Here is a 25,707-nt window from a genome sequence, read left to right as displayed (position 1 = left end):
TGGTTTGTTTATTAACCATGCTTACTCTTTTCTGCTGCTTGCCCTGACCTTTGGCCTGATACATCTTTATGCAAGAATACCGCCTGCCTCAACCTCAACCCTGTTCTACCACCACATCTCTTGCCTGCTCCTCTAGTACCGCATTACGCATAACCTGACTAGTTTGCATTAGCTGTCACATTTTCTACACTACTTCTGGGAAAACGGTCTTAGGATCCCTGCAGTGAAGATCGTATCCTATTGGGTGCGATTAAACAGTGAACACCAGGGGATTCCTGGTGCTGCTCCAGGATTAGCCAAATATGTCTACACCCGCTACATTGACACATATGTAATTTGTCAGGGGCACATAACTAAACTCTATCAATCATGGGGGCAGGATTTCAAAGCGTTTGCTGAACTTATGTATCATAGTCTTAAAGGGGCTGTCCATAAAAAGTAAAACATGTCTGGTATCTTTCATAAATTGTGTCCTTGGGTGATTCTGGCCTTGCTCAGCTCCATTCAGCTCAATGCCAGCTTGAGCTCCACAAGTACAGTACAATTCCTTGCCCTGTAAATGCTCTACCTTGATAGACTTGCAACATCTTTTCAATGTTTTGCTTTTCTTGCTGTTTTGACACAAAGTATCTTTTCAGACATTCAGAGTAAATAACCAGCAATAGTCATGATTTAACAAGCCCTGGGCTGTGATCCTTGCCAGGAAAATGAGCGTGCAGTTCCTAATCAGCCGAGCTGCAGCTTCCTGCCAGATAACTTGTTCTTTACAGTATCTAGTAAAAAATGGACATAAATGCAGGGCGTCGCATAGCAGAGCCAGCCCATAACCGTGCTATTGGCTTCCATAGCAAAACAAAAGAAGGTAATGAGTGAAGGCAAAATACAAGTAGGAAGTTCGCTCCCTGCCCCTTCTGTGTTGCATGCACTGAGCAAGAGGGCTGAGAAATTGATTTCATAACTTTGTAACTATAATCACTACTTCATCCTGATTTGCTGGGGACATCTGTGTCTATTTGGCAATCACTATCACTAGGACAAGGCGATCTCTCGGAAAGTAGACAATCACCATAGAGAGATAAGCTGTCGTCGCCATCACACTGCAGCAGGCTCTCCAGTCCAGCACCATTGTACGGGAGAACAGCACAACCTCTGCACATCAACAGGTGAGCAACTACAAGTCCTTCTCTGCAAACTCTGCTCGCTTATTATTACATAGGGTTAAGTGAATATGCGTCCACCTCAAGGGCAGATGGATAGACTGTTAGAACGCACTATACAAATCTATATTGACTGCTGGACACTCATGATATAAAACAGGGGCCGACTGCAAGTAGGAAATAAAATGTTAAGAGCTCTTCCACACTTGCGTTTTTCTTGCACGCTTTTTTATGTGATATCGCTGCATTTTTTTTAAATCTCGGAGCTTCGCTACAAAAGAAAATCCGCACTTGCAAATAAACACATTGAAATCAATGTTCAATAACACACTAATGTTCCATCCATACCGCTATCAGATTGAACTCGCTCCGGAAACTCGCACCTGTGAATGCACCCTTAGGGCTCCTTTCCACTAGCGATGTTTAAGGGCAAGCTGCGATGTGAGGATTAAAAATCACAGCAGGAGGATTGTTTCAGCGTTTTGCATTTTTCTGTTGCCCATACAGTGCAATGGCAAAACAGATTCTCGCATCGCAACGCAAAAGCTTGCGTTTTGGCAGTGATGCGATTTTAACATTGCGATTTTCTCACAGCGATATGACTATCGCCAGTGGAACTACAGTTCTTCTTCACTGCAAAATTTGCAGCGTATTTTTTCTTCAGGGGTCTATGAGACTTGTTAATGTTAAAATCGCGATCTCGCAAAATTGCAATTTTGCGGTAAATTGCGATTTTGCGCGATCGCGATTTTAACATAACAAGTCCCATAGACCCCCGGAGAAAAAAAATGCGCCAGATTTGTGCGATGCGAGACACACAAATCTTGCATGAATATGAACTCTATTCTTTTGAATTGGGTCATATACAAGAGTGATTTTTTTCCTGCAACACATCACAGTGTGGGAAAAAAATCGCGGCATGTCCGATCTTTGGGCATTCTCTCTAACCGCCTCACCCATTGTTTTCAATGGGGATGAAAGAACATTGCACGGTGTGCAAGGAAACACTTGTTGGTCCTCACACAAAAACATCTTACATCCGCAGGGACATTGAACGTTCTCGAGCGCGATATTGGAACGAGTTTCATGGCCCGATATCGCGCTCGCCTGTGTGAAGTTAGCCTTAGTGAGGAACTTCTGTGCTCATATTCCCTGCCTTTTCAAGAGCCTTACGGGGCCCAGAAGATCTCTCTTCCTTCTAGCAAGTAACCAGTACTATGAATGATTATAGTTGGGGGGGGGGGGGGGGGGGCAGCAGTTTGAAGTTACACCTTTGACTAGGACTGTATCAGCATCACCATTGGCAGGTTTGGACCAACATGGGATATCTGAGCTTTGCAGAGCAGGTATTTGGGCACTATCAGGTGTTAATATTTGCACACAGTGTATCACTGACTTCACATTAGTTTTGTCTGGGCACTATATGGCAGTAGTGTCCATGCTCTGCCTAGTACTGGCCTACTATAGGCATCTGTGCATTGTATGGTAGTTTTTTGCTACAGTTTCCAATCTCCTGATCTAGTAGTACAGTCCATAGTATAGTCCCAGTAGTCTTATCTAGCATCTCTTGCCTGGAGCTTGTGTCTGAGCGCTCCTTTCTCGCAGACATGGATCTGACTCTCTTAGGTTACACTTATCGTTCTTCTAGTCTATCATACAGTCTCGGTCCTCATCCTGCGGTACCAGAGAGGGTCCGTTCCTCGTCCCAACTGATTACTTGCTCCATCCTAAATCTATTTATATAACTGCTGCACAGTGTATGATCGCAGCCTTGGGGTCTTTTATTGGAGTTGGGGGGAACTTTAGAGTCACTAGCCTTGGCTATGTTCTTTGACTAGAAATGCACAGAAAGCTCATCTGTCAGATTAAATATATTCTGCCTATATGTGATTTTCACAATATTTACCTAGAAAGCAATATCTACGTTGGCTTTGAAACCAGATGCAGTTATATCATGTTGTTAGGATATGGCATCATTTTCTGAAGGATGGTTTGTCTGATTTCTGGACCCCCCACTGATTTTAGGAAAAAAGGGTCAGTATTGCTAATTAAGCAGCAATTCCTTGCACATTGATGTTCCTACCACCTTAAATGGGGCTGTTTTGCACTTCCTTGCACAGCAGGTGCCAGGAACACTTCTGTCCAGATGAAGCCTGAAAGGGACGTCTGTTTTTTTTGCTTTTAGGATTAGGGGGGTTCCCAAAGCTTGATCAGAATGTTATGGCATGTTCTGGCATTGTGTCATGCGAACCTCCCCTTTACATTTGCTGGCTCTTTCACAACTTATATTCTTGCTTCGTTTCTCCATGCATTTGAGAAGTTTCAGGTCTATTTAAAGTGTTTGTCTAAGGTTCCTCATAGGTGCGATGATCGGTTCCTGGAGGCCTCCAGACGGAAGGTCCCCTCTGCCAGATCAGGCATACTGATGGCCAGTCTAGGCTGCCTAAAGCGTTGTCCAGGAGGGTCCATCAGGAATTAGCCCAGGCTAGGATGTATCGGGGAGATAGGTGTAGGGCCATAGGCTGTCCAGTGTGAAGTATAGCGCAATATCAAGTCCTGCAGCTCTCTGGTCAATGAATGTGAGGACCACGTGGTTGTTGGACAAAGACTCGTCTTTACTGAATAACGGTAGAACGAAGCTTCACAATAGTCTCTTTCTTCAAGCGGGGGCAGCCTGGTATAAATGCACAACTGATTCGGTACCGATGGCGCAGAATTTGATGCCTTTCTCCAATCAGGGGATAGAACTAAAAAACTGGCAGTGGAGAAGGCGCAACACTCCAGGTTAAAGCAAATAGGAAGTGACCAAAGGTTTAGGAAACTTCTTTTATTTAATAAAGTACGTGATCAGCTTATGAAAATGTGTTTTGGGGAGAACCCCTTCATCAGTTCAGCTGGTGTTTAAAACATACAAGCTATAAAATACACATTAGAAGGCAGAGTGGGTGGTAGAGGGTGCGAGAGTAGAAGAAAAAAAAAAAGGGGGGGGGGACAAAAATATATTATATGTATTTGTTATATAAACTCATGCGGGTTAAATAAATATAAGTAATGTACATTGTGCATTAATTATGAGCCATACAGAAGTTATAAAAAGTTTTATACTTACCTGCTCCGTTGCTGGCGTCCTCGTCTCCATGGTGCCGACTAATTTTCGCCCTCCGATGGCCAAATTAGCCGCGCTTGCGCAGTCCGGGTCTTCTCCTCTTCTCTATGGGGCTCCGTGTAGCTCCGTGTAGCTCCGCCCCGTCACGTGCCGATTCCAGCCAATCAGGAGGCTGGAATCGGCAATGGACCGCACAGAAGCCCTGCGGTCCATGAAGACAGAGGATCCCGGCGGCCATCTTCAGCAGGTGAGTATGAAGACGCCGGACCGCCGGGATTCAGTTAAGCGCTGTGCGGGTGGTTTTTTTAACCCCTGCATCGGGGTTGTCTCGCGCCGAACGGGGGGGGGGTTTAAAAAAAAAAAAAACCGTTTCGGCGCGGGACATCTCCTTTAAAAATATATATATATCGGTCTAAAATCAATGACCCTAGGTATAGTAAAAGACTATTCACCAAAACTATGTGATAAAGGTGGAAGTACATAGAAAATAAGTAGACACATAAATATAATAAAATAAACGAAAATCCTAGTATAAAATAATATAATAATAATAAACTAGAATTTTTATTTTAGTTTTTTAGTTCTATTCTCTTACTCCATCACGCCCACCCAGGTGGTGCGTCATCTGGTCAGGCAGCACCTCCACTATTGAAGTTACCACTTCACTCTCTTCACCCCTTTTACAGTATCATTTTTCACAACAAACACACCTGTACGGGTTTTGCTCCACCCCTCTTTTTCCTCCTTGTCCACATTTCTCCTATCAGAGTCACTTACTGTCCGTAGGGCAGGTTTAGGTAGCGGTAATCATCTCTTGGATGACAGGGACTGCGCCTTTTCTTGAGCCGACTGTGCTTTATGCTAATCCATCTCTCGCTAGGATGCTCCTCATCTCACAACTATCGCCAGACTACCGCGCTCTCCGGACTTTAGTCCTGCCCACATCCCCTGATCCTCACCTGCGCACTCACCAGGCCTAATCTCTTTTAGGCCGCCTGCACACTGCACAGCCGGACTCCGCATGCGGGAGACTGCAGGAGAATCCAACCCTGACAGCAGCGGCATCCGTGCGTACCTGTCATTTCTCCTCTTCATCTGTACTGCGGATGGACCCAGCGGCTTGCCGTCAGACATGCACAGTACAGATAGTTTTTCTTATGCCGTCGCTAGGCAATAATGAGGAATCCGCGACCTGTCTGCAATGTTAATTGCGGACGGGACGCGGGTCAGACGGGTTGCATTGACTTGAATGGAAACAGTCCATGTGGAATCCGAGCAAAAATGGAGCATGCTGCAATTTTTCTCCGCTCGCAAAAACTGCAATTGGTTTTTGCAAGTGTTCAGGAAAAAAGTTTTTCCATAGCATGCTATGGACGGTATTTGCTGCGGATCTGCGGTGTGGGCGCCCGCCGAGGATTGCGCAGCAAAAATTCGCCTGTGTGCAGGTGGCCTTAAAGGAACATTTACATCAACAAAATAAACATTACGAACTAAGCATATTATGCAGTCTGAGCAACCTGGGGATAGTTAGTAGCTGTGTAGAAATATCTGAAGGGCTGAGAGGAGACTTACTAGCTGCCTACAAATATCTGAAGGGCTGTCACAGTGCAGAGGGATCAGCCTTATTCTCATCTGCACAAGGAAAGACCAGAAGCAATGGGATGAAACTGAAAGGGAGGAGACACAGATTAGATATTAGACAGTGAGGGTGATCAATGAGTGGAACAGGTTGCCACAGGAGGTGGTGAGTTCTCCTTCAATGGAAGTCTTCAGAGGCTGGACAGACATCTGTCTGGGATGATTTAGTGATCCTGCACTGAGTAGGGGGACCAGATGACCCTGGAGGTCCCTTCCTACTCTACCAGTCTATCGTTCTTTGATAAGGGAGCTCTACCGCCATCCCTCTTACATTTGTCCATCTATAAGCAATTGATGACCTATCCTCGGGATAGCACAATAAGGCCACCTGCAGACGGGCGGAAATTCCACGGTGGGATTCCCTGCAGAATTTCCGCCCGGACACGCCTGCATAGGATTGCATTACAACACGCAATCCTATGCAGACGGCCGTAGTTTGGCTGCACGAAATCCCGTGCAGCAAACAAATCGCAGCATTGCCTAATTCTGTGCGGGGCTCTGCGAGCCCCGCACAGAAACGTCACTCGCCGGCTCCGCTCTGCGCATGCGCCGGTTGCCTAGCAACTGGCACATAAAAGAGCCGGAGCTGCGGGAGCGGGTGAGTTCCGCTGGGTCCTGCTCCAACGAGCTTACATACTACAAGTAATGGGGGGATACAGAAGGTAAAGGCTGGAGATGTGCCCGGTATGGGGAGGTGGAGAGTGAGGGATGCTATACACATAGACAGTGGTCAGACATTTAGCCGTGTGACGGCAGAATCGGTGTGACTGCAGGAGCGGTTTATGATGGCTAGCAGGGATTGCAGTCAGTAGGTCAGGGAGCATGTTATCAGGCGGAGTACAGAGGGGTTTGTTTAGGGAATGCGGTATGTCTCCCTGAAGAGGTGCGGTTTTAGAGCACGCCTGAAGTTCTGCCATTCCTGGATTGCCCGGGTATCCTTTGGTAGTGCGTTCCAGAGGACTAGTGCTGCTCTGGAGAAGTCTTGGAGGCGGGAATGAGAAGTTCGAATTAAAGGGGCGCTCAGTCTGGTTTCGTTAGCAGAGCGGAGAGCGCAGGCTGGGTGATGGATTGAGATGAGGGAGGCAATATAGGGGGGCGCTGCGCTGTGGAGGGCTTTGTGGATAAAGGTAGCGAGCTTAAATTGAATTCTGTATTTGACGGGCAGCCAGTGCAGTGACCGGCACAGGGCAAAGGGGTCCGAGTAGCGGCTGGACAGGAAGATGAGCCTGGCTGCCGCATTCAGGATGGATTGGAGAGGGTAGAGTCTAGTGCAGGGGAGGCCGATCAGCAACGAGTTGCAATAATTAAGCTGAGAGTGGATGAGGGCAACAGTAAGCGTTTTTAGTGTGTCCATGGTGAGAAAAGAGCGGATTCTTGTGATGTTCTTGAGGTGCAGCTGACATGTTCGGGCCAGAGATTGGATGTAGGGGGTAAATGATAGATTGTAGTCGAATATTACCCCAAGGCAGCGGGCGTGCTGGGAGTTATGGTGCCACACACTGAGATGGAGATGTCAGGATGAGGTCGGTTAGTGGAGGGCGGAAACACCAGTAGGTCAGTATTAGAGAGGTTTAGTTTTAAGCTTTATTACCGCAGGTGCATATCGGCCGCCATTTTCATGGCCGGCCAATATACGCTACGTTGGGAGCAGAAGATCTGGTGAACGGGCACACAAATCAAAAGTTTGCTTGCTCGTTCAGATGGTGAATGCACCGAGCTCACCAGGCCATTGCCCATTTCCCCTCCCTACCGATCGCAGGCTCACCTCTGTTCCTACCTGCTCGTTCTGTGAAATGGGAGGATGGCTATGTTTTAGAGGCGGCGAGAGGTCTCACCAGGCCATCTGAATGGGCGCACAAACATTTGATTAGTGCGCCTGTTCACCAGATCTACCGCTCACAACGTAGCGTATATCGGCCGGCCGTGAAAACGGGCTGTGGTGTATATACGTTGCACCTGGCCATGTGAATGGGCAAGAGAACACGGAATTTAGCCGTGACTTGGTCGCAACTTTCTGACGTTCATGTGATTTTCGGCCGCCATGTGAATGAAGCCTAATAGTGTGTGATATTAAATAGGAGAGAAAGGGAACTTCATTATCCATAGATGCAGAAACCATTAAGTGTTGTGAATCCACCTCACTGCGTTCCTATCAGTAGCCGCCTTACTGGCCCATGCAGTGACAGTTGGGGGTTGTGCAGCCATTTGATCCTGGCGACCTACTTAGCATTGCCATTCACTGTGGATCTTGACTCTCCTGTGAACACGCCCTATAGTTTCAGCATGACAGGGGTTAACTATTCTCTCATTCTACTAATCAGCAGGTGCTCCTTAGCAATTTAGCCAGACTATATGACTGCTATTACACGTGTGCTGGCGATTGCCTTTAGCGCACGCATTTTCCCAATGATCACTGGACTGCAATTGCAAAGGTAGCTTGGAAATTAGCGCTACTATACAAGCATTGACGGTGTCTGTGTAATAATGGCCTGAGGCTGCAATTACACTAAAGTGTTTTTGTTGGCATTTAAAAGTACATAGAAAACGCACGTAAAAAGTCATGTTTTTGAAAAACGCATGTGTTTTGTGTATTTTGTTACTCTGTAGCTGTAGTGGATTGCTTTCTTGGACTATTGTCCTGCCTACCCTCTGACACTTCTCTGGATTTGCCCTCTCTAAGGCTGCCTGTCCACGGGTGTTGTGGTATCCCACGGCTGAGATCCACCGCCCGGGAGCAGGAGACAGCAGACGGATCTTCACTGTCAGCCTATCTGACAGATAGGCTGACCACGGAGAATCTCAATGATACTCCGCTCGTGGACAAGGGGGAAGCGCTCTCCATAGCAACGCTATGGAGACCTTTCACTGCGTTCCCCGTGACTGGATTATTGCCGCGGGGAACACAATTCAAACCCACCTGTGGACAGGCACCCTTAATTTACTTGGTACCTGACCCCGATCTGCATGGCCTTGCTACCCTGCAATCCAATAATACTCTGGCCTATGCTTGTTCCATACCTAGATTTTACTCATCAGTTTGGGCTGATATGATGTGCTTCCCTAGTATTAACTCCTGGCTTTCCACAGTTTACGTGTTTTCTGTCTGGTTGGCCCATGATTGCTCTGTGGATGTAACCAGAAAGCTAATTCCAACCCTCTGTGGGGAGGCCAAGGGTGAAAAGCAGATGGGGCAATGGGATGCTTGTGGAGGTGCACAGGAGACACGTGTTGTGTTGGTAGGGGTGAATTAAGAGGGTTGTATCAAAATCACATTATTCCCTACTCACAGGATAAGGAATAACTTACTGGTTGTTTTGGGTCTTTCTGCTGAGATCCCCACTGATCTCAAAAACGAGGGACCTGTGTCCCCCTCTGTCTGTCACTGCTTTTTTTGCCTGCAGTGACATTACTGTGAAGGGAGTGCTGGACCAGCATACACAGTCGGGGGCTCATTCATTTCAATGGCACTGAGGGAAATACCCAAGCTGTACCTGCTTGGGTATCTCCACAGTCCCATGGAAAATGAATGGAGCATTTGCACAACCACCGCTCTTTACTGTGGGGTGTGCAATCATCCTGCAGTGAGGAAGAGGGGGGGCACAGGACTGCCATTCTCAGGATTGGTGGGGATCTCGGTTTTGAGACCCCTATCAATCAGTAAATAATCCCCTATCCTGCAGATAGGGGATAACTTGTGAATCTGGTACAACCCCTTTAAATGCACATGGGGGGTAGTGGGATGCTTGTAGGGTACCCAGCATGTTTGTGGAGTGGGAGTGATATGAAAAGCACATGCAGCTGTAGGGTGCCTTTGGGGGTGCACATGGTGAGTTTCTGGTGGTAGATGGTGAATTGAGAATGTATGGGGGCAGTGAGATACTTGTGGAGTGGGTAGAAGGAGTTCTGATGTCCTTTTACCCTTCCATTCTAGCCTTTTTCTTACAGCGGACTACATTGCTACATGGGGACCACAAGGGGATGCCTGATTACTGTGGGGGCCATATGGGGGATGTCTGATTACCATGGGAGATGGAGGGGACTTAATTAGTGTGAAGCAACAAAGGGGGCAATATTACTTTGTGAGGGACATTGGAGGTAATGGCAGGATAGGTACAGAGTGTAGAGAGGTGTTGTGGCTGGAAGAAATCTTATTAATGATTCTGGCCCAGATAGCAAAGAAAAGAAGATCATTTCTGGGGGCATGGCATGTAGTATAATTTATTTAGATTATTCTGTTCCTTCCCCTCTCTGTCTAATTCTGTCCCTTCTTCAGCTGGCTGTGTGAGCACACCCTTCCATAGAGATACTTGGGATCAAATATCATGAAAGGTTCCCTTTAAATACAGTTGTAGTCACATGCCTCACCACAAAAAATGACTGATACATTTCCCGTTATACAAAGTGCTTGTCACAGCTGGTAAGGGGCTGCTGAAATGTTGCTGAATAGAGATGAGCGAGTATACTCGCTAAGGCACATTACTCGAGTGAGTAGTGCCTTAGCCGAGTATCTCCCCGCTTGTCTCTGAAGATTCGGGGGCCGCCGCGGGTGGCAGGTGAGTTGCGGCGGGGAGCGGGGGGAGAGAGGGAGAGAGAGATCTCCCCTCCGTTCCTCCCCGCTCTCCCCCGCCGCTCCCTGCCTCCCGCCGGCCCCCGAATCTTTAGAGACGAGTGGGGAGATACTCGGCTAAGGCACTACTCGCTCGAGTAATGTGCCTTAGCGAGTATACTCGCTCATCTTTATTGCTGAACGTTTTGAACAAAGAAATGATTTCATTTTCTTCACACACAGAAACACATCCCACTTAATGATTATAGTTCACAAAACAGTGGCACACCACACTTATCAGTTACGGCTCACACTGGATAGGATGTAGCACTTGATAGTTGAAGAATATCAACTTAATAATTTAAGAAGCAGTCTATCACAGGGAGATGGATCACAATGCACTCAGGATAGCTGCCAGCTCTTGTCACTGTGGGTCTTTACATTACCCCACTTAGCAGGATTTCACAAGCCACTTACTTAGATTTGCCCTGTGCCTCCACCTTTATCTTATATGCAGCCCTTAGAATACCATTGCCTGCCTTTTAGTAGATACTGTAGGATACCAAAGCCATCTCATATATAAATGAGATTAACTCACATCATACACTATTCTGAAAGGCTATGCTCCCAATGTTACTAGAATATACTTTTATGCATAGTTGCGTAGGCCTGTAACAGGGCAGTGTGCTGCCTGTGGATTAACACATACAGCCCCAAATACTCTAGTGTGCTGGAGTTCTGACACCGTCAGCAGTTTTTAAAGTTTATGTGGATAGTAAGTGCAGCCAAAACCCCAACTTCCTCACAGATACACGTTGCAAAATTATTTTAGACCTCAGTCTGCTAAGATATTTGCAAATTAAAGTTTCAGGGTGAGTTCACACAGAGCGGAACTGATGTGGAATTTCGGCTGCAAAATGTGCACTGCGCTAGATGGGAGGTAAATAATGAGAATGGTACTAGTTATCCTAAAGTCACAGTGGCTATCACTAGCAATTACCAAAACAGCAGCGTCTGCAGTGGTAAAGTGGTCTGATAATTTGTCGTGACGCCAGTGCTATACAACACAGAGATGTGAGACAAACAATCAGGCAGAGACTGAAGATTGTAGCAGAACCACTTTGCAACAGTTTACTGAACTCTACAGGTTTATAACATTCACAGTCTCTCAGCCTACAGTTATTTACAATCTTCGGCAACTGTACAGTGTCAGTAAGGTGGCCTGAATTGCCGTTTGCATAAAACTAGGCCGTGCTGCGTCCTATATAAGGAATAAATGGCCTTTATGAAAAAGGAGGCTTCTGTGGCAGAGGCGCTGGTCTCTGTGTAGTCACGCCATGAATGGACTAAGGCACTGGATGCTGTTCTGACTCACTCTCCCAGGGGACTGGACCAGGCCCAAGGCGGTCAGGCGCTCTAACTCACAATTACAGGCTTGCTTGTGACTTCGTTGGGAAGAAGGGCCTTTCCGGACGCCTTCCTAAAGAGTGCTCACCAGTACCAGACCTTCTCCACGCTCTGCTCCTTGTTTCCCTCCCGCTCCCAGGCTTCTCCTCACCGCTTCTCTCACTACTCTCTCCCTCACCGCACCTACGTCTGCTCTCCTTGCTTTCCTTAGAAAGACTCTCCAAACACTCTGCACTTCCGGTCTTCCTGTGCAGGACCTTTTCTTCTCTCCTCTCCCGTGACCAATCATGGGTTCCCTTTGTCTGTAATACCACAGTCTATCAGTCAATCCCAAAAACTTTTTCATAGGGCAGACTGGCCAATGAGAAATGGGACTGCCAGCAACCAATAGCAAGAGTCTATTGGTCACTGTTGTTATGCAGATTTCCCTTCACTTAATGGGCACTATTTTTAACCCGTTGTGGGATGTAGGTGAATGCCTGAATCACCTCACCACAGCAACAGCTTCGTTTAGGACCCTTCTGGGTCACTACAAATGCAGGATAGGTCATCAATTATTGATCGAAGGGGATCCGCCGTCGATCAACTGATTCCTGGCTCTGCTGACCTCGTTAACAGCGCTGGAAACAGCGTTGTCAAAATTGCATTGACCAGGCTTGGTACTGCAGTTACAGCGCTCATTGAATTCAATGGGAGCTGTGTCTGCAGTAGCAAAACTGGGCCACTACAATACAGACAGCACCTCTGCTTCTCGCACCATCCAAACTGACAGTGGTACCGGGAATCAGCTGATTGGCAGGTTTCCTGAGGGCGCAACCCCACAGATCAACTACTGATGAATAGGTCATCAATAGTAAAAGTCCTGGAGAACCCCTTTAAAAAATGATTGCATGAATATCTAATTTCTATATCTTTACCGTTGTGAAATTTCTGCAACTACGTCATCCCTGCTACAAGAGTTACAGCTCTCTAGGTTTTACTGGCTTCTAGGGGACGGACCTTCATCAGGTGCGAAGGAAACCTGGCAGTGAAAGAACAATGTAATTTACTGCCTATACACTTCGTAGGTGTGCCAGTTCAAAAGCTAACTCTTAATGTTTTTGTTTTGTAAAGTGCTACTTAGGTCTGTAAGAAAACACCCATGATTCTACTTCAGCTCCTTTACATAGTTCACAAAAAGAAGTACATAAAAAGCATGATATAGTGCAGCGTCCCACAGGGTGACCTCGGATACATGGCATACGCCGAGGAGCTGGGAGGGCAAGATGCTGGCTTGTCACAGCGGCACTTACCATGCTCCCTCTTGGAGGGACACACGCAGCCAAGGCCGGGGCAGCGCTGGGCCTCCTCCGGACACCCCTAGGATGGTGATGCCCAATAGGGATTGCAGTTATCATGAGTGATGCCACCGTTCTGGTATCCCCACATGAACATCGCGAGGAAATAATGAAGCCACAGACAGGAGTATAGTACCTCAGGTCCACAGGAACGGTCAGGGCCTGGAATAACTTTACTTGAATAAACACTCCAATGTTACAAGGCATAAATAGGGAGTATTCCAAGGGCAGGTAGAATTATAGATATATACAGACAGACTTGAAGAAGAGTACCTCCACACAGCGATCCCAGACTTCAGGACGCCTGTGTGTGAACAATTGAAAAGAAGAGTACCTCTGCACTGGGCCTTGTGTAGGAAAGACTTAGGATTGGCTCCCGCTCTCTCTCTCTCTCTGGGGTAGGCTGACTTACTGCTCATACTGATCCTTGCACTCGGGAAATCTCTCCTCCTCTTCCATCTTCAACACATGAGGTCTGAAGGTGCCCTCATGTGCCTTTGTGCTTTGCTCTCACAGCTCCAGAAAATGGAAGACAACTACTCCTTTCCCGCTCTCAATCACTCATATTTATAGCCTCTGTCATACCACGTGACAGGACATAAATTGATACATTTACAGATAGTCAGCTCACACTTTGCAGACATTAACCTCTCATTTGCTGCAGACAGTTTTGCACAGAGCATCTACATAAGACATACATGTATGACATTATGGAGGGGTGCAGAAAAGCATGTACTGGGCCACTACAATAGAATAGAACTAAAATAGGCATAGGGACGAGAACATTATCCTCCCACTATATAAGGCACTTGTCAGGCCTCACATTGAATACTGTGAACAGTTCTGGACACCGATGCTCAGGAAGGATTTTGCAATGCTTGGGGGGGTTCAAAGTAGGGCAACTAAACTAATACATGGAATGGAAGAACAGGAATACCCAGAGAGGCTATCATAATTAGCATTAACTTTTTTGGCAATCTGTGCTACAGAAGCTCTTCTGCGGCATCAGACCAAATGGGACCTTGCACCCCACACACATTAATGGGCCTTAAACCCCTATGATCCTACAGTATCCCCTTTTCACTGCATACCAGTAACACCCTACAAGACCTGCTGTTTTGGACTTGCTCTGACCCAGCCATTTAGCCATTTGGCATGTGTCAGTCGCTCAGGTGCTTCCACGTGTCCATTTTTCCTGCTTCCATCACATCAATTGAAGAATTGACTATTCACTTGCTGCCTCTTGACAGATGTCACCATCAAATGATAATGAATGTTAATGACTTTATCTGTCAGCAGTTTGAGTTCTCAAAGTTAATGTTTTGGAAGCAGGAAAAAAAAGAGCAAGTGTGAGGATCTGACCCTGGGTCCAAATAGTGATGGCTAAATGTCTGGGTCTAAGCAACTCCAAAAGAGCAGGCCTTGTGGGTGTTTCCAGCATGCAGAGGTGAATACCTGTGGTCCAACGAAGGACGATCGGTCAATAGGAGGCACATTATTGAGCACAGGGAGCAAAGGCTGGCCTGCCTGGCCCCAACTTGTAGAAGGTGTATGTAATATGTTAGTAAACATTCTCCCTACTTGCTACCATTTGTTTTCTTTCAGGTCATATAAACAGCATTGAGTTGGTAAATAAGTGTATGTCAACAATTTATATATATAAGCCCTTCAAGGATGTAGGTTTGTAATAGTTTGTCATTGTTTATAGAGTTGCCGTACTGTCAGTAGTTCACACATTACGTCACATCGGTGAGTCATATTGTCCATCATGACAACTTATTGCAATAACATTGTGTTTCTCAGGGTGGTTTCTGATCTACGTTGGAGGCTTCGGTCGGAGGTTCCATTGCAGATCCGGCACAAAATACTGGAAGAAAGCTTCTGGCTAAATATTAAGCAGCTGAGCGGAAACTGAACGGACCCTGTTATAGTCAATGGGGTCTGTTCAGCGCTTTTGGCTCTGCCAGAAGACGGAGCTGTTCTGCTTGGGGATTCCCCTTTCCAGTTCCCCAAATGGAGTAGGAAACCAGAACTCCCAATGCAGATGTGAACCCACCCCCATTCTGGTTAGGTGTTGAGGAAGATGGTCATTTATGCATTTTTTCCTCAGCACCCTCATTACTATAGAGCTCTATTCTTGCCTAGGACTTGAGTATAGAATCGCTTTTGCCAATAGAATAATCCCAAAACTTCTCTGCCTCCTTATATTTATGGGATAAGACAATGGTGGAAATAGTCAGAGGAGTAGTATGATAGACCTCTGTAAGTTATATGTTCTTTTATTTTGTATTAACCCTTTGCAATCCAATTTTGGATTCAGGGTTTCCTAGGGGACTTTCTCTTTCTGCGATTATACTATGGCGCCACCTGCTGCTAAGGCCAGCACTGCGGTATGGGACATGCTGGAGAGGCCCCTAACAACAGAGCGGCCAGTAATATACAGTAAGAATACTCTGCCGGACGTCTTCCAACATTGGAGCTGTACAGCCTTCAATCAGAATGTCTTCAGTTGTCAGACAATGGATTGGAAAGGGTTAATAGTGTGCAAATAATGACTAGTACATGAATATAAGCACGTATTTACTTGTTTCTGCGTATAATTCAATTAAATAACATGAGATGCTTATGATATGACCAGAAATCCCCTGTCTGTGGCATGGCCTTGAGGAAATAGGGAAATTCGGCTGGTCATGGAAATCATTTATGTTCCCTGTTTTCACATTTTGATCTATAGTCAAATAAGCGCCGATACCCGATACCTACGGTGGGCTTACCAAGGTGCCTTGTGCATTAGGTTGTATAAGGGTGTGTTGGTACAAGCTGTTATTAGCATGCTGAGATTTGCATGTTCTAGTTGGTCAGGTTTGCATGTCTCTCGCTCTTCATTAGAATATAACTTTGCATAGTAAAGCAGGTGAGCCCAGACATTACCACACAATGCTCGCTTCATGCTTAGTTTGTGTTCTGCTTTCTCTGTTTCTTTGGTACTGTTAAGAATTGCGTAGTGTATTGTGTTATAGTGCTTTACACTTGTCAGTAGTGCTGGATATGGATCATAAGGTTAAACTTAGGCTGGGTTCACACGGGGCGGACTTTCATCGGAAATCTCGCGGTTTGGCCGCAGCAAAAACCGCGAGATTTCCGCCAGGAGAACCGCCGCGGTTTAAGCCGCGGCGGCTTTGAAGCGGCCCTGCCGCGCTGCGGCCGGCGCTCCCATAGAGGAGAGCGCAGCCGCAGCGAAGAATGGACATGCTGCTTCTTCTGAAACCGCGGCTGCGGCCGCCGCAGCCGCGGTTTCAACCGGATTTACCGCAGCGGATTAGCCGTCCCGTGTGGACGAGATTTCTGAGAAATTAGCGGCCGCGGGCGATTTTGCCGCGGGCGGATCTGCTGCGGCAAAACCGCGGCAAATCCGCCCTGTGTGACCCTAACCTTAGGCAGGGTTCACACGGGGCGTATTCCCGTCGGAAATCTCGCGGTTTGGCTGCAGCAAAAACCGCAAGATTTCCGCCGGGAGAGCCGCCGCGGTTTAAGCCGCGGCTGTTTTGAAGCGGCCCGACCGCTCGCTATTTTGCTGCGGCCGGCGCTCCCATAGAGGAGAGCGCGGCCGCAGCGGAATGAAAAAAAGAATGGACATGCTGCTTCTTGTGAAACCGCGGCTGCGGCCGCCGCAGCCGCGGTTCCAGCCGGATTTACCGCAGCGGATTAGCCGTCACGTGTGGATGAGATTTCTGAGAAATCTCATCCACATGGCTGGCTAATCCCGGGATTAGCGGCCGCCGGCGGTTTTGCCGCGGGCGGATCTGCTGCGGCAAAACCGCGGCAAATCCGCCCTGTGTGACCCTAGCCTTAAGGCCACAGTCAGACGAGCGATTTTTTTTGCGTCCCTGTGTGCGCAAAAATATCGTGTCTGCTAGAACCATTGGGTTCCTATGAAGTGCTCACATGTCCGTTGTTTAGAGGTGCAAAATACTCTCACCTGCAAAAGGTAGGACATGTGTGCCTATAATGTGTGCCGGTAAGATCCCTGCTACATGTAAAGACATCGTGTGATGTCCGTTAATCACCGCGGGGAGTCCCCTCTTCACTGAACACTGTGGTCTCTGAAAAATGGCCTGGAGAAAGGTAAGGAAGGACCCCAAATCAGTAAGGGGCTTCTTCATTTCTGAGGCCTGTGGTTGAGTCTGTGGTTCAGGTTGTATGAAGGCTCTCTGGATATATTCTTTCCAACTGTTCTCCCAAAACTGTTTCTGTTTTTACTCTCCAGTAAGGTCAGACTGGTCTACTAGGGTACCAGAGGATCCTTCAGGAGGCCCAGCCTCTGATAATATAGTGAGACCTAAAGGTCCAGCACCAGACAATGACATTTGGAATTGAGCATCTTAGAACCAACCACTTGCAACAAGGCTCTATGTCTGATGAGATGTTTTATAAATAACCTATTGGATATATAGATGACATTTCCTATGTGTGCGATGATGTAAACAAAGCATAAGATACAATTAAAAGGGGACATTGACATGTTCTGTACAGGTGGAGAGTGGTGTGGTGGGGGGGAATCAGGATCATTTTCTTTGGTGGGCCAAAGGAGACTCAATCTGACACTGCTCTTCAAGCACCAAGAAGTTTCTTCTAACATGGATCATATGAAGTGTCTTGCATCATGTTATAGCAACTCAATCACCTACTTTTAGCCCTATAAGCTAAGTTGAATCCAGGGATGTAAGTGTTATGCTTACCTCCCCTGTCAATCCCCAAGTGTGAGCACTAAAAATGTAGCTCCCACAGTTGTGGATGGGGCACGGGTGGCAGCAAACGGCAGCAGCCGTGGCTCCACTACCTTCTGTCCCAAACTGCACGTACGGATAAAATGCCGCAGTGTGAATGGTGTTTAGCTTTTGGTTTTGGGTGCTACAAGTGAAATTGGGCAGGGTAAATTGGTGGTTTGTCAAGTTTGTGATGCAAGTCCTTATGTAAGCCAAAACCTACTTTGGACAAAATAATAAGTAAAATGTAAAAATAAAACAAAAAGGGAAATTGTCCTGTGGTACCTCAGTGCAGATGTTGTTGGTGGTGGGAAGAGATTCCTAGGAGGCAGATTGAACGGTAAATCAAAGGAACGTTTTTTTTTTTTGAGAGAGAGATGTTCACTAAATGGCGATTACACAGTTTGCATTACGTTCACTAATGGTAGATGATTACAGTTTCAAGTGCAGCATCTTACATCTGTAGTCTTTGCTTTAGTGAAGGGTTACTATCAGTATAGGGACACAATTCTATACCCATTACTTTTCCTTTCTGTTACTCTCTCCCTCTCTCTCTCTTATTTGCTGTAGACTGATCTCCTTTGCTTTCTTTGAATCTATCTCCTTCTTCTGACTGTCAATTCTTCTTTCTACCTACTTCCTGGCGTAACGTCTCTCTCCTACTGACTTTCTGTACGTTCTATATAAACTGGCTTTAGTACTCACACTTATCCACTTCCCACTGCACTGGCTCTTCTGTTCTTCCTTCTTATCTTGTTCCTTCTCCTCCTTACTCAGGTTCTTCTCTCTCCTAGACTCTCTTAAGCTCCACACCTCTCCCTTTTAACTGCCTCCTCTCACCCAACTTGTGCAGAGGGCTGATCCTCCAATCACAAGCCCTCTTTCTTCCTGCTACCTGACCACTCCTCAGGCTGTTGCTAGGTGATGGAAACCCAATGAGAATAGGGTAGCTGCCTGTCAATAGAACAGTGAGGAAGTAGAATATAAATGAAAAACACAACCTTTAACACTTAAAGCAATAAACATATTTAACCATGAAGCTAAACCATATAAGTGCAGTAGTGACCCTAATCCAGGTCACTACAAAAGCTGCTGGTCAATACATCGACTACATGCATGCATGCTTGACTACGCCAAGTAGTCTGCCCATTATAAAGTTAGAACGGGAGGACTACGTTGCATCGTCACTCAACGCACTGAGCAGCGGCTTTCACTGGGGGAACAACGGGGGAGGTAAGTATAACACTTACATCCCTAGAGTCAGCAGGTCACCTACATTCAGCCCATAAGATCAGCTCATAGGACTAATGACTCATGCCCATGGATGGAGCTGGATACTCCTGTGGTTTTACGCCACAGGAACCCCGCGGGAATAAACAAAAAAGTCCCCGCAGTCTCCATTAATACTATACTAATGGAGACTCCCCGCCGTGGAAAAAAGCGGTAAAATAGAACACGCCGCAATTTTTTTCCCGCGGTAGAATCCCGCATGTGAGGACTGAGCTATTGGGTTCAATAGAACCTAATAGCTGGGTTATTCCACCACGGATTTACGCCAAAGGGAATGCGCCATAAATCCATCTGTGGGCATTAGTCCTTAAAAGTAGGTTATGGATCCGCTTGATATACAAAAGTTATGTTTCGAAGTGTTTGAGCAGCAGCGCACAGCAGAAGAGGTTATCTTGTGGTAACGCAGAGCTTATAATTCACAGGATCTGATTCAGCATTTCCCTCGGTGTGCCGGCCCGGCAGTAATGTGTGATCTCATGTCGTTGTAAACTGCCTTTTGTTTATGTTCTTAGAGGATTATGGGACTTAAACTTCTCCACCAAAAAGTAAACCCTACCTTTGTTCATGTAAATGTTCTTATGTTCTTAGACTCTGCTTGTTAGAGCGACACGACTGCTCCAGAATAACCTTCTCTACTGTATACAAGAACTAAACTGTCCGCCTGTACCTTGGAGGCCATATAAGACTTAGGCCGCCTGCAGACGAGCGGGTCGGATCCGGCAGCGAGAATTCTCGCCGCGGGACCCGACCCAAGAGCCTGCAGGGACGAGCGCGTACTCACCCGCGCCTGGCGGCCCCGGCTCTTTCATGTGCCGGCTGCGGCGCAGCCGGCACATGCGCAGACCGGAGCCGGCGGCCGGGTGAGTGCGTGCCCCGCACAAAGATAGGACATGCCGCGGTTTGTTTGCCGCGCGAGATTTCGCACGGCCAAACCGCGGCCGTCTGCATAGGAGTGCGTATTGCAATGCACTCCTATGCAAACTTTCAGTGGCGGAAATCCCGTGGGAAATACCGCCGCGGGATTTCCGCCCGTGTGCAGGCGGCCTTATTTGGTCACCCACCTGGAAAAAGGATGGCATATGTTGCAGCTTGCCAGGGCATTATTCTGTTCAGTGCCATATAAAAAAAATTCCCCTTTCTATGCCTATTACTATGACAACTCACATAAAAGGTATTATCTATATATATAAAGCTGAAAGCCCTCACTGACTCACTGACTGACTGACTCACTGACTCACTGACTCACTGACTGACTGACTGACTCACTGACTGACTGACTGACTGACTCACTGACTGACTGACTGACTCACTGACTGACTGACTCGCCAAAAGTTCTCCAACTTCCCGATGTCGTAGAAACATGAATTTTGGCGCGAGCATAGATTATCTCCAAAATAGGAAAAGTAATTGGGTCCCAACTCGATTATTCAATTCTAGCGCAAAAGAATTGGCGTCGAAATTTTACGTACATAATCTAAATCACTCACTTCCCAATGCCTTAGAAACTTAAAATTTGGCACGGGCATTGATTATGTCATAAATAGGAAAAGCTAATGGGTCCCAACTCGATTATTCAATTCTAGCGCAATAGAATTGGCGTCAAAGTTTTACGTGCGGAATGTAATTTTTTCACTTTCCGGTGTCATAGAAACGGGAAATTTGGCACAAGCATTGATTATGTCATACATAGGAAAAGCTAATGGGTCCCAACTCCATTATTCAATTTTATGCGCAAAAGAATTAGCGTCCAAATTTTACGTGCGGAATGTAATTTTTTCACTTTCCTGTGTCATAGAAACGTGAAATTTGGCACGGGCATTGATTATGTCATAAATAGGAAAAGTTCATAGGTCCCAACTCCATTATTCAATTCTAGCGCAAAAGAATTGCCGTCGAAATTTTACGTGCGGAATGTAATTTTTTCACTTTCCGGTGTCATAGAAACAGGAAATTTGGCACGGGCATTGATTAAGTCATAAATAGGAAAAGCTAATGGGTCCCAACTCCATTATTCAATTCTATGCGCAAAAGAATTAGCGTCCAAATTTTATGTACGGAATGTAATTTTTTAACTTTCCGGTGTCATAGAAACGTGAAATTTGGCACAAGCATTGATTATGTCATAAATAGGAAACGCTAATGGGTCCCAACTCGATTATTCAATTCTAGTGCAAAAGAATTGGCGTCAAAATTTTACGTGCGGAATGTAATTTTTTCACTTTCCGGTGTCATAGAAACAGGAAATTTGGCACGAGCATTGATTATGTCATAAATAGGAAAAGCTAATGGGTCCCAACTCGATTATTCAATTCTAAGTGCAAAAGAATTAGTGCCCACATTTTACGTACGTAATCTAATTCTCTCACTTCCTGATGTCATTTTATATAAAGGAAACGTCTCATGGTTACCTCCACGTGGTGTTTCCTGGGTAACACAGAGAACTATGCAAAATGGTGAACATATTTTTTTTCCTCAGTATCTCTAAAGTAACCATGGCTTAATAAGCTTTTCCGTGTGAACACCAGATAAACACCAGTACCAAATTAACTCGGGCGAAGCCGGGTATATCAGCTAGTTACTTATATACCGTACATTAAGACACGCCACATTTAATAACTATCCACAACCATAGGAAGTAAATTAGTGTATATAGAAAGAACTAAAAGTAAAAAAGAACTCCTGCGCTCAGGGTATCTAGTATCACTTTCACTTTTTTCACTTAGAGCAGGAGTTCTTTCTTCACTTTTAGTCCTTTCTATATACACTGGGGCACATCTCGGTTCCCCCAGGATCTCTCCTTGCTCTAGCTCTCCTTGGATATCCCTCTGGACAGGGTAACACCCACCACGAGCACCCTTGGCTTGCGCCTCCTTTGATAACCATCACAGATCTTGTGATGCACAATAAATGAGCTTCAATCAATCTGCCCCATCTACAGAGGCGCTTACCAATTGGAAGTAAACTGGCGTCATTAGTTGTGTCATTAGTTGTGGCGTCATATGTTCTCCGAATAGAAATATATATGTTGCTTTCTTGTAGAGATAACATTGGTGTTTTTTCTTTTAGCGACCCCCGATGAGCGCTCAACGATGTCCTCTATCCAGGAGGTTCTGACCAAGGTCTTCGGTCCAGTACGCCAGTGCCTTTTTCTAGCTGTGGCTGCACTGTTCATGATGTGGCAACACTTCAAAGCTTTCACTTCGCTGTGGTATGTCATTCCTTCCGGCTGCTGGACAATTTCCACACGTTCCTCTTTCACAACTATTTCCAATAACTTGTCTACTTGATTTCAGGTGTAACATTACATGCCAAGGCCATCCTAAACAAAAGAGTAAGTATCCAGTGATAACTATAGGTGAAATGTGTGTTGTGGGTAATCTTACTGTTCTTGTTTACATCTGTGTTCAGGAAACTGGAGCATGAATGCAGAAGTCGACATGCTGTCCTATTGTTCTAAAAAATGGAAAGGGGAAGCCCTTAATGCTAAGCAAATGAGGAAGGTAAACATTATACTCTTTCTTGCATTGCTCTACTTGTAAAGTATGTGTAGAGAATGTGTAGAATGGGGCACTATGGCAGAGTCCTTCACCCAGGATCAGGATCGGCCTGATATAGAAGGGGGTTCTTTACTGTAAGAGCAGTGAGACTGTGGAACTCTCTGCCTGAGGATGTGGTGATGGCAAAATCCATGAAGGAGTTTAAGAAGGGGACTAGATGTCTTTGATATTGTCAAATCTGATACTGGCATGGATATCAAACAACTAAAAGAAGTCGTGCAAAACCAAAAAACATGGAGGGAGCTCGCCTTTAGGGTCACCGAGAATCGTGAACTACTAAACGGCTAATAACAACAACAAGATGTCTTTTTGGAGCGCTATGACATTACAGGATATAGACATTAAATAACCAGCTGTACCTATTATAGATTTATGCTTATATTATATATAGGTGCTTAGTAGATTATCACACTGCCACACACTGACATTATACCTGTGCATACCATTATATAGGTCTATGAAGATGTCTACTGGAAACGCAACATCAAGACCTTACAGCCCATAAAAGAGGATAACTACTCTATGCTTAGGGCTGTCATGTTCCAGGTCTTCAGCCAAGCAATTCCTTTCCCTGGATGGATGAAGGAGACAGATATCCTGAAGGTGCTCTCTATATCATGATGAAGGGGCTGCATAGGGGATTGGATTGAAAATAATGGGGATCAGCCAGAAAAACACCTTCTAAAAGGGGCTATCCCATGAAAAACGTTAATCACCTGCCCACAAGGTAGTTGATAAATGTACAACTGCGAGGGGCCAAACAGTGAATGGAGCAGCTGTGCGCATGCGGGACCACTACTCCATTTACTTCTATGGAATTGAGGGAGATGGACAGTGATGACAAGGTCACACATGCACTCCACTGTCCCATTCATCTGGGGGATTAAGGGTGCTCCATTCTCATGATCAGTGGTGGGCTCAGTGGGCTCCCACTTATGATACATTTATCACCTATCCTGTAAAATACTGAGAATCCTATTTCAATGTGTTCAAAATAGCAAAACAATGCACTGACCCATAAGATTTTTATTTTCAAAATGCTCCGTTCTCCAGATATGACAGCTATTGATTCCTCTGGTTGTTTACTGCCCGTTGCCAGGGAAACAGACCACTTCTTCTATGGTCTTTCATCTAAATCTGTTAGCCAGGATCTCAGTAGCACATGCAGACTAGCTCCGGCCCGGCCACCAGCTACCATTGTGCTCTGCTAGTTCTGTCCATAGAAGAGGTAGTCCGCTTCCCCGGCAGTGAGCAGTAAACAGCCAGAGGACAAAGGAATCAATATCTGGAGAACGGAGCATTTTGGAGATAACATCTTATGGGTGACTGCATTGTTCTCCAATATAGAACACATTGCAATAGGATTCCCGAGATGACAATACCCCTTTAAGCACCGGACACATTTTTGTGACACAGATTTTCTGTACGTGTCAAGAAAAAATAGCTTGCAAATTGAGTTACATATAGTACAAAGGATTAGGGTACACCAGATATAGGCCGGTAGCTACAGTATGAGATATTTCTACACTACTGTTGCATGCTGGGAATATTGCGTATGTCCCAGTGTATGTTACTCATCCTTAATGTCTGTTTTCCCCTTACAGCTTCCTGAAAAGCTTCTATACTCTCAAGGATGTAACTGGATACAGCAATTCAGCTTTGGCCCGGAGAGATACGCCGGTCCGAAAGTCTTTGGAAAATTACGCAGCTGTCTAGAGCTCTTTAAAAAGGAGGTAATTACCATATAAAAACAGACGCCAAACCAGACCCCCTAAAAAAATACAGACCACAGGATAAATACAGACTGCTTCCCAGAATACAGACCCTGGAATATGTTCCCCTAAAGAAATACAGATCCCAGACCAAGCCCCAAAATAATTAAAGATTGCAGGTCCCCTAAATGACTATGGACTCCAGACCCCGCAGTTCTGTTCTCTGGTCATGTGACCATATATGTAGCAATTCTGATGGTACTGCGATTTGGTCGGGCCTCTCAAGGTTCTCGGAGTACTCTGGGGCCACATACCTTCTGCATGTAGATAGTTCCAAGGCCGCTCTCACACAGGCGCTTGTAAAAACGCTACGTTTACTGCGTTTTCAGCTTCATTGATATGCAGTAACCACATTCTACCATGTTTTCAGCAGCACTGAACCTGCACCCCATTTATTTCAATGGGCAAGGAATCGCATTTTATACCGCAGAAACGCATGCAAATAGAACAGGCAGCACTTGAGAAAGGCTGCGTTCTAACGCTTGTCTGAGAAGCCCTATTAAAATCAATGGTAGCGTTTAACAGCGTTTAGCGCAGCGCTGAAATTGCAGCGTTAAACACAGGAAAAAACGCATGTGTGAGAGAGGTCTTGACTGGCCTGTCAAACTGCCCCAGCCTTGTCTCCACCAAAAACAAAATATGGGCTCACCTCGCCAGCAGTATCTTCCAATGTAGCAGGGAGATCTGAGTTTCAATGGGAGCTCTGTCCTCGAACAGCCGGCGGCAGATGGCTAAATTCCATATAAAGAAAAATAGAAGTGGAGAGGAGCTGCTACCGTTCAAAAATTTTTCATTCTTTATTGAGTAAAAAGCATACAGCTCACAGGTCCACGCTGAACGCGTTTCGGCTACAGTAGCCTTTGTCAACGGCTGTTGACAAAGGGTACTGCAGCCGAAACGTGTTCAGCGTGGACCTGTCAGCCTCGTCTCCACCCATCATTTCCGGTGGCATCAAGATACAAGAATACCGTATCATTGTACCTCGGTGTGTTCCAATATACTGTAGAGTAATTGTATCAAAGTTCTAAATCCATGTACAACTTTTACGTAAATATGGTCATAATAATACATTGCATCATGTTCACTGACAAAGAGAAGGAACATATCTTTGTAAACATTGGTCCTAGGTAT

At 45.9% G+C, this 25,707-nt stretch overlaps 1 protein-coding gene across 1 annotated transcript in view; it reads left to right on the top strand.

Moving 5' to 3' along the window:
• The first annotated feature begins 855 nt into the window (after positions 1-855).
• OTULINL (OTU deubiquitinase with linear linkage specificity like) overlaps positions 856-25,707 on the top strand; it is a 40,159-nt gene continuing 15,307 nt past the window's right edge. The window contains exons 1-6 of the mRNA XM_066579207.1: positions 856-1,163; positions 22,314-22,455; positions 22,541-22,578; positions 22,656-22,747; positions 23,258-23,407; positions 24,409-24,537. Coding sequence (XP_066435304.1) covers positions 22,337-22,455; positions 22,541-22,578; positions 22,656-22,747; positions 23,258-23,407; positions 24,409-24,537 — 528 coding nt within the window. The 5' untranslated portion in view covers positions 856-1,163; positions 22,314-22,336. The remainder of the gene's footprint in view (positions 1,164-22,313; positions 22,456-22,540; positions 22,579-22,655; positions 22,748-23,257; positions 23,408-24,408; positions 24,538-25,707) is intronic.

Source organism: Eleutherodactylus coqui, chromosome 9 (assembly GCF_035609145.1).
Source record: "Eleutherodactylus coqui strain aEleCoq1 chromosome 9, aEleCoq1.hap1, whole genome shotgun sequence".
NCBI classification, from domain to species: domain Eukaryota; kingdom Metazoa; phylum Chordata; class Amphibia; order Anura; family Eleutherodactylidae; genus Eleutherodactylus; species Eleutherodactylus coqui.
Note: the sequence above shows the minus strand (reverse complement) of the source record. Positions and strands in the feature narration are given on the sequence as shown.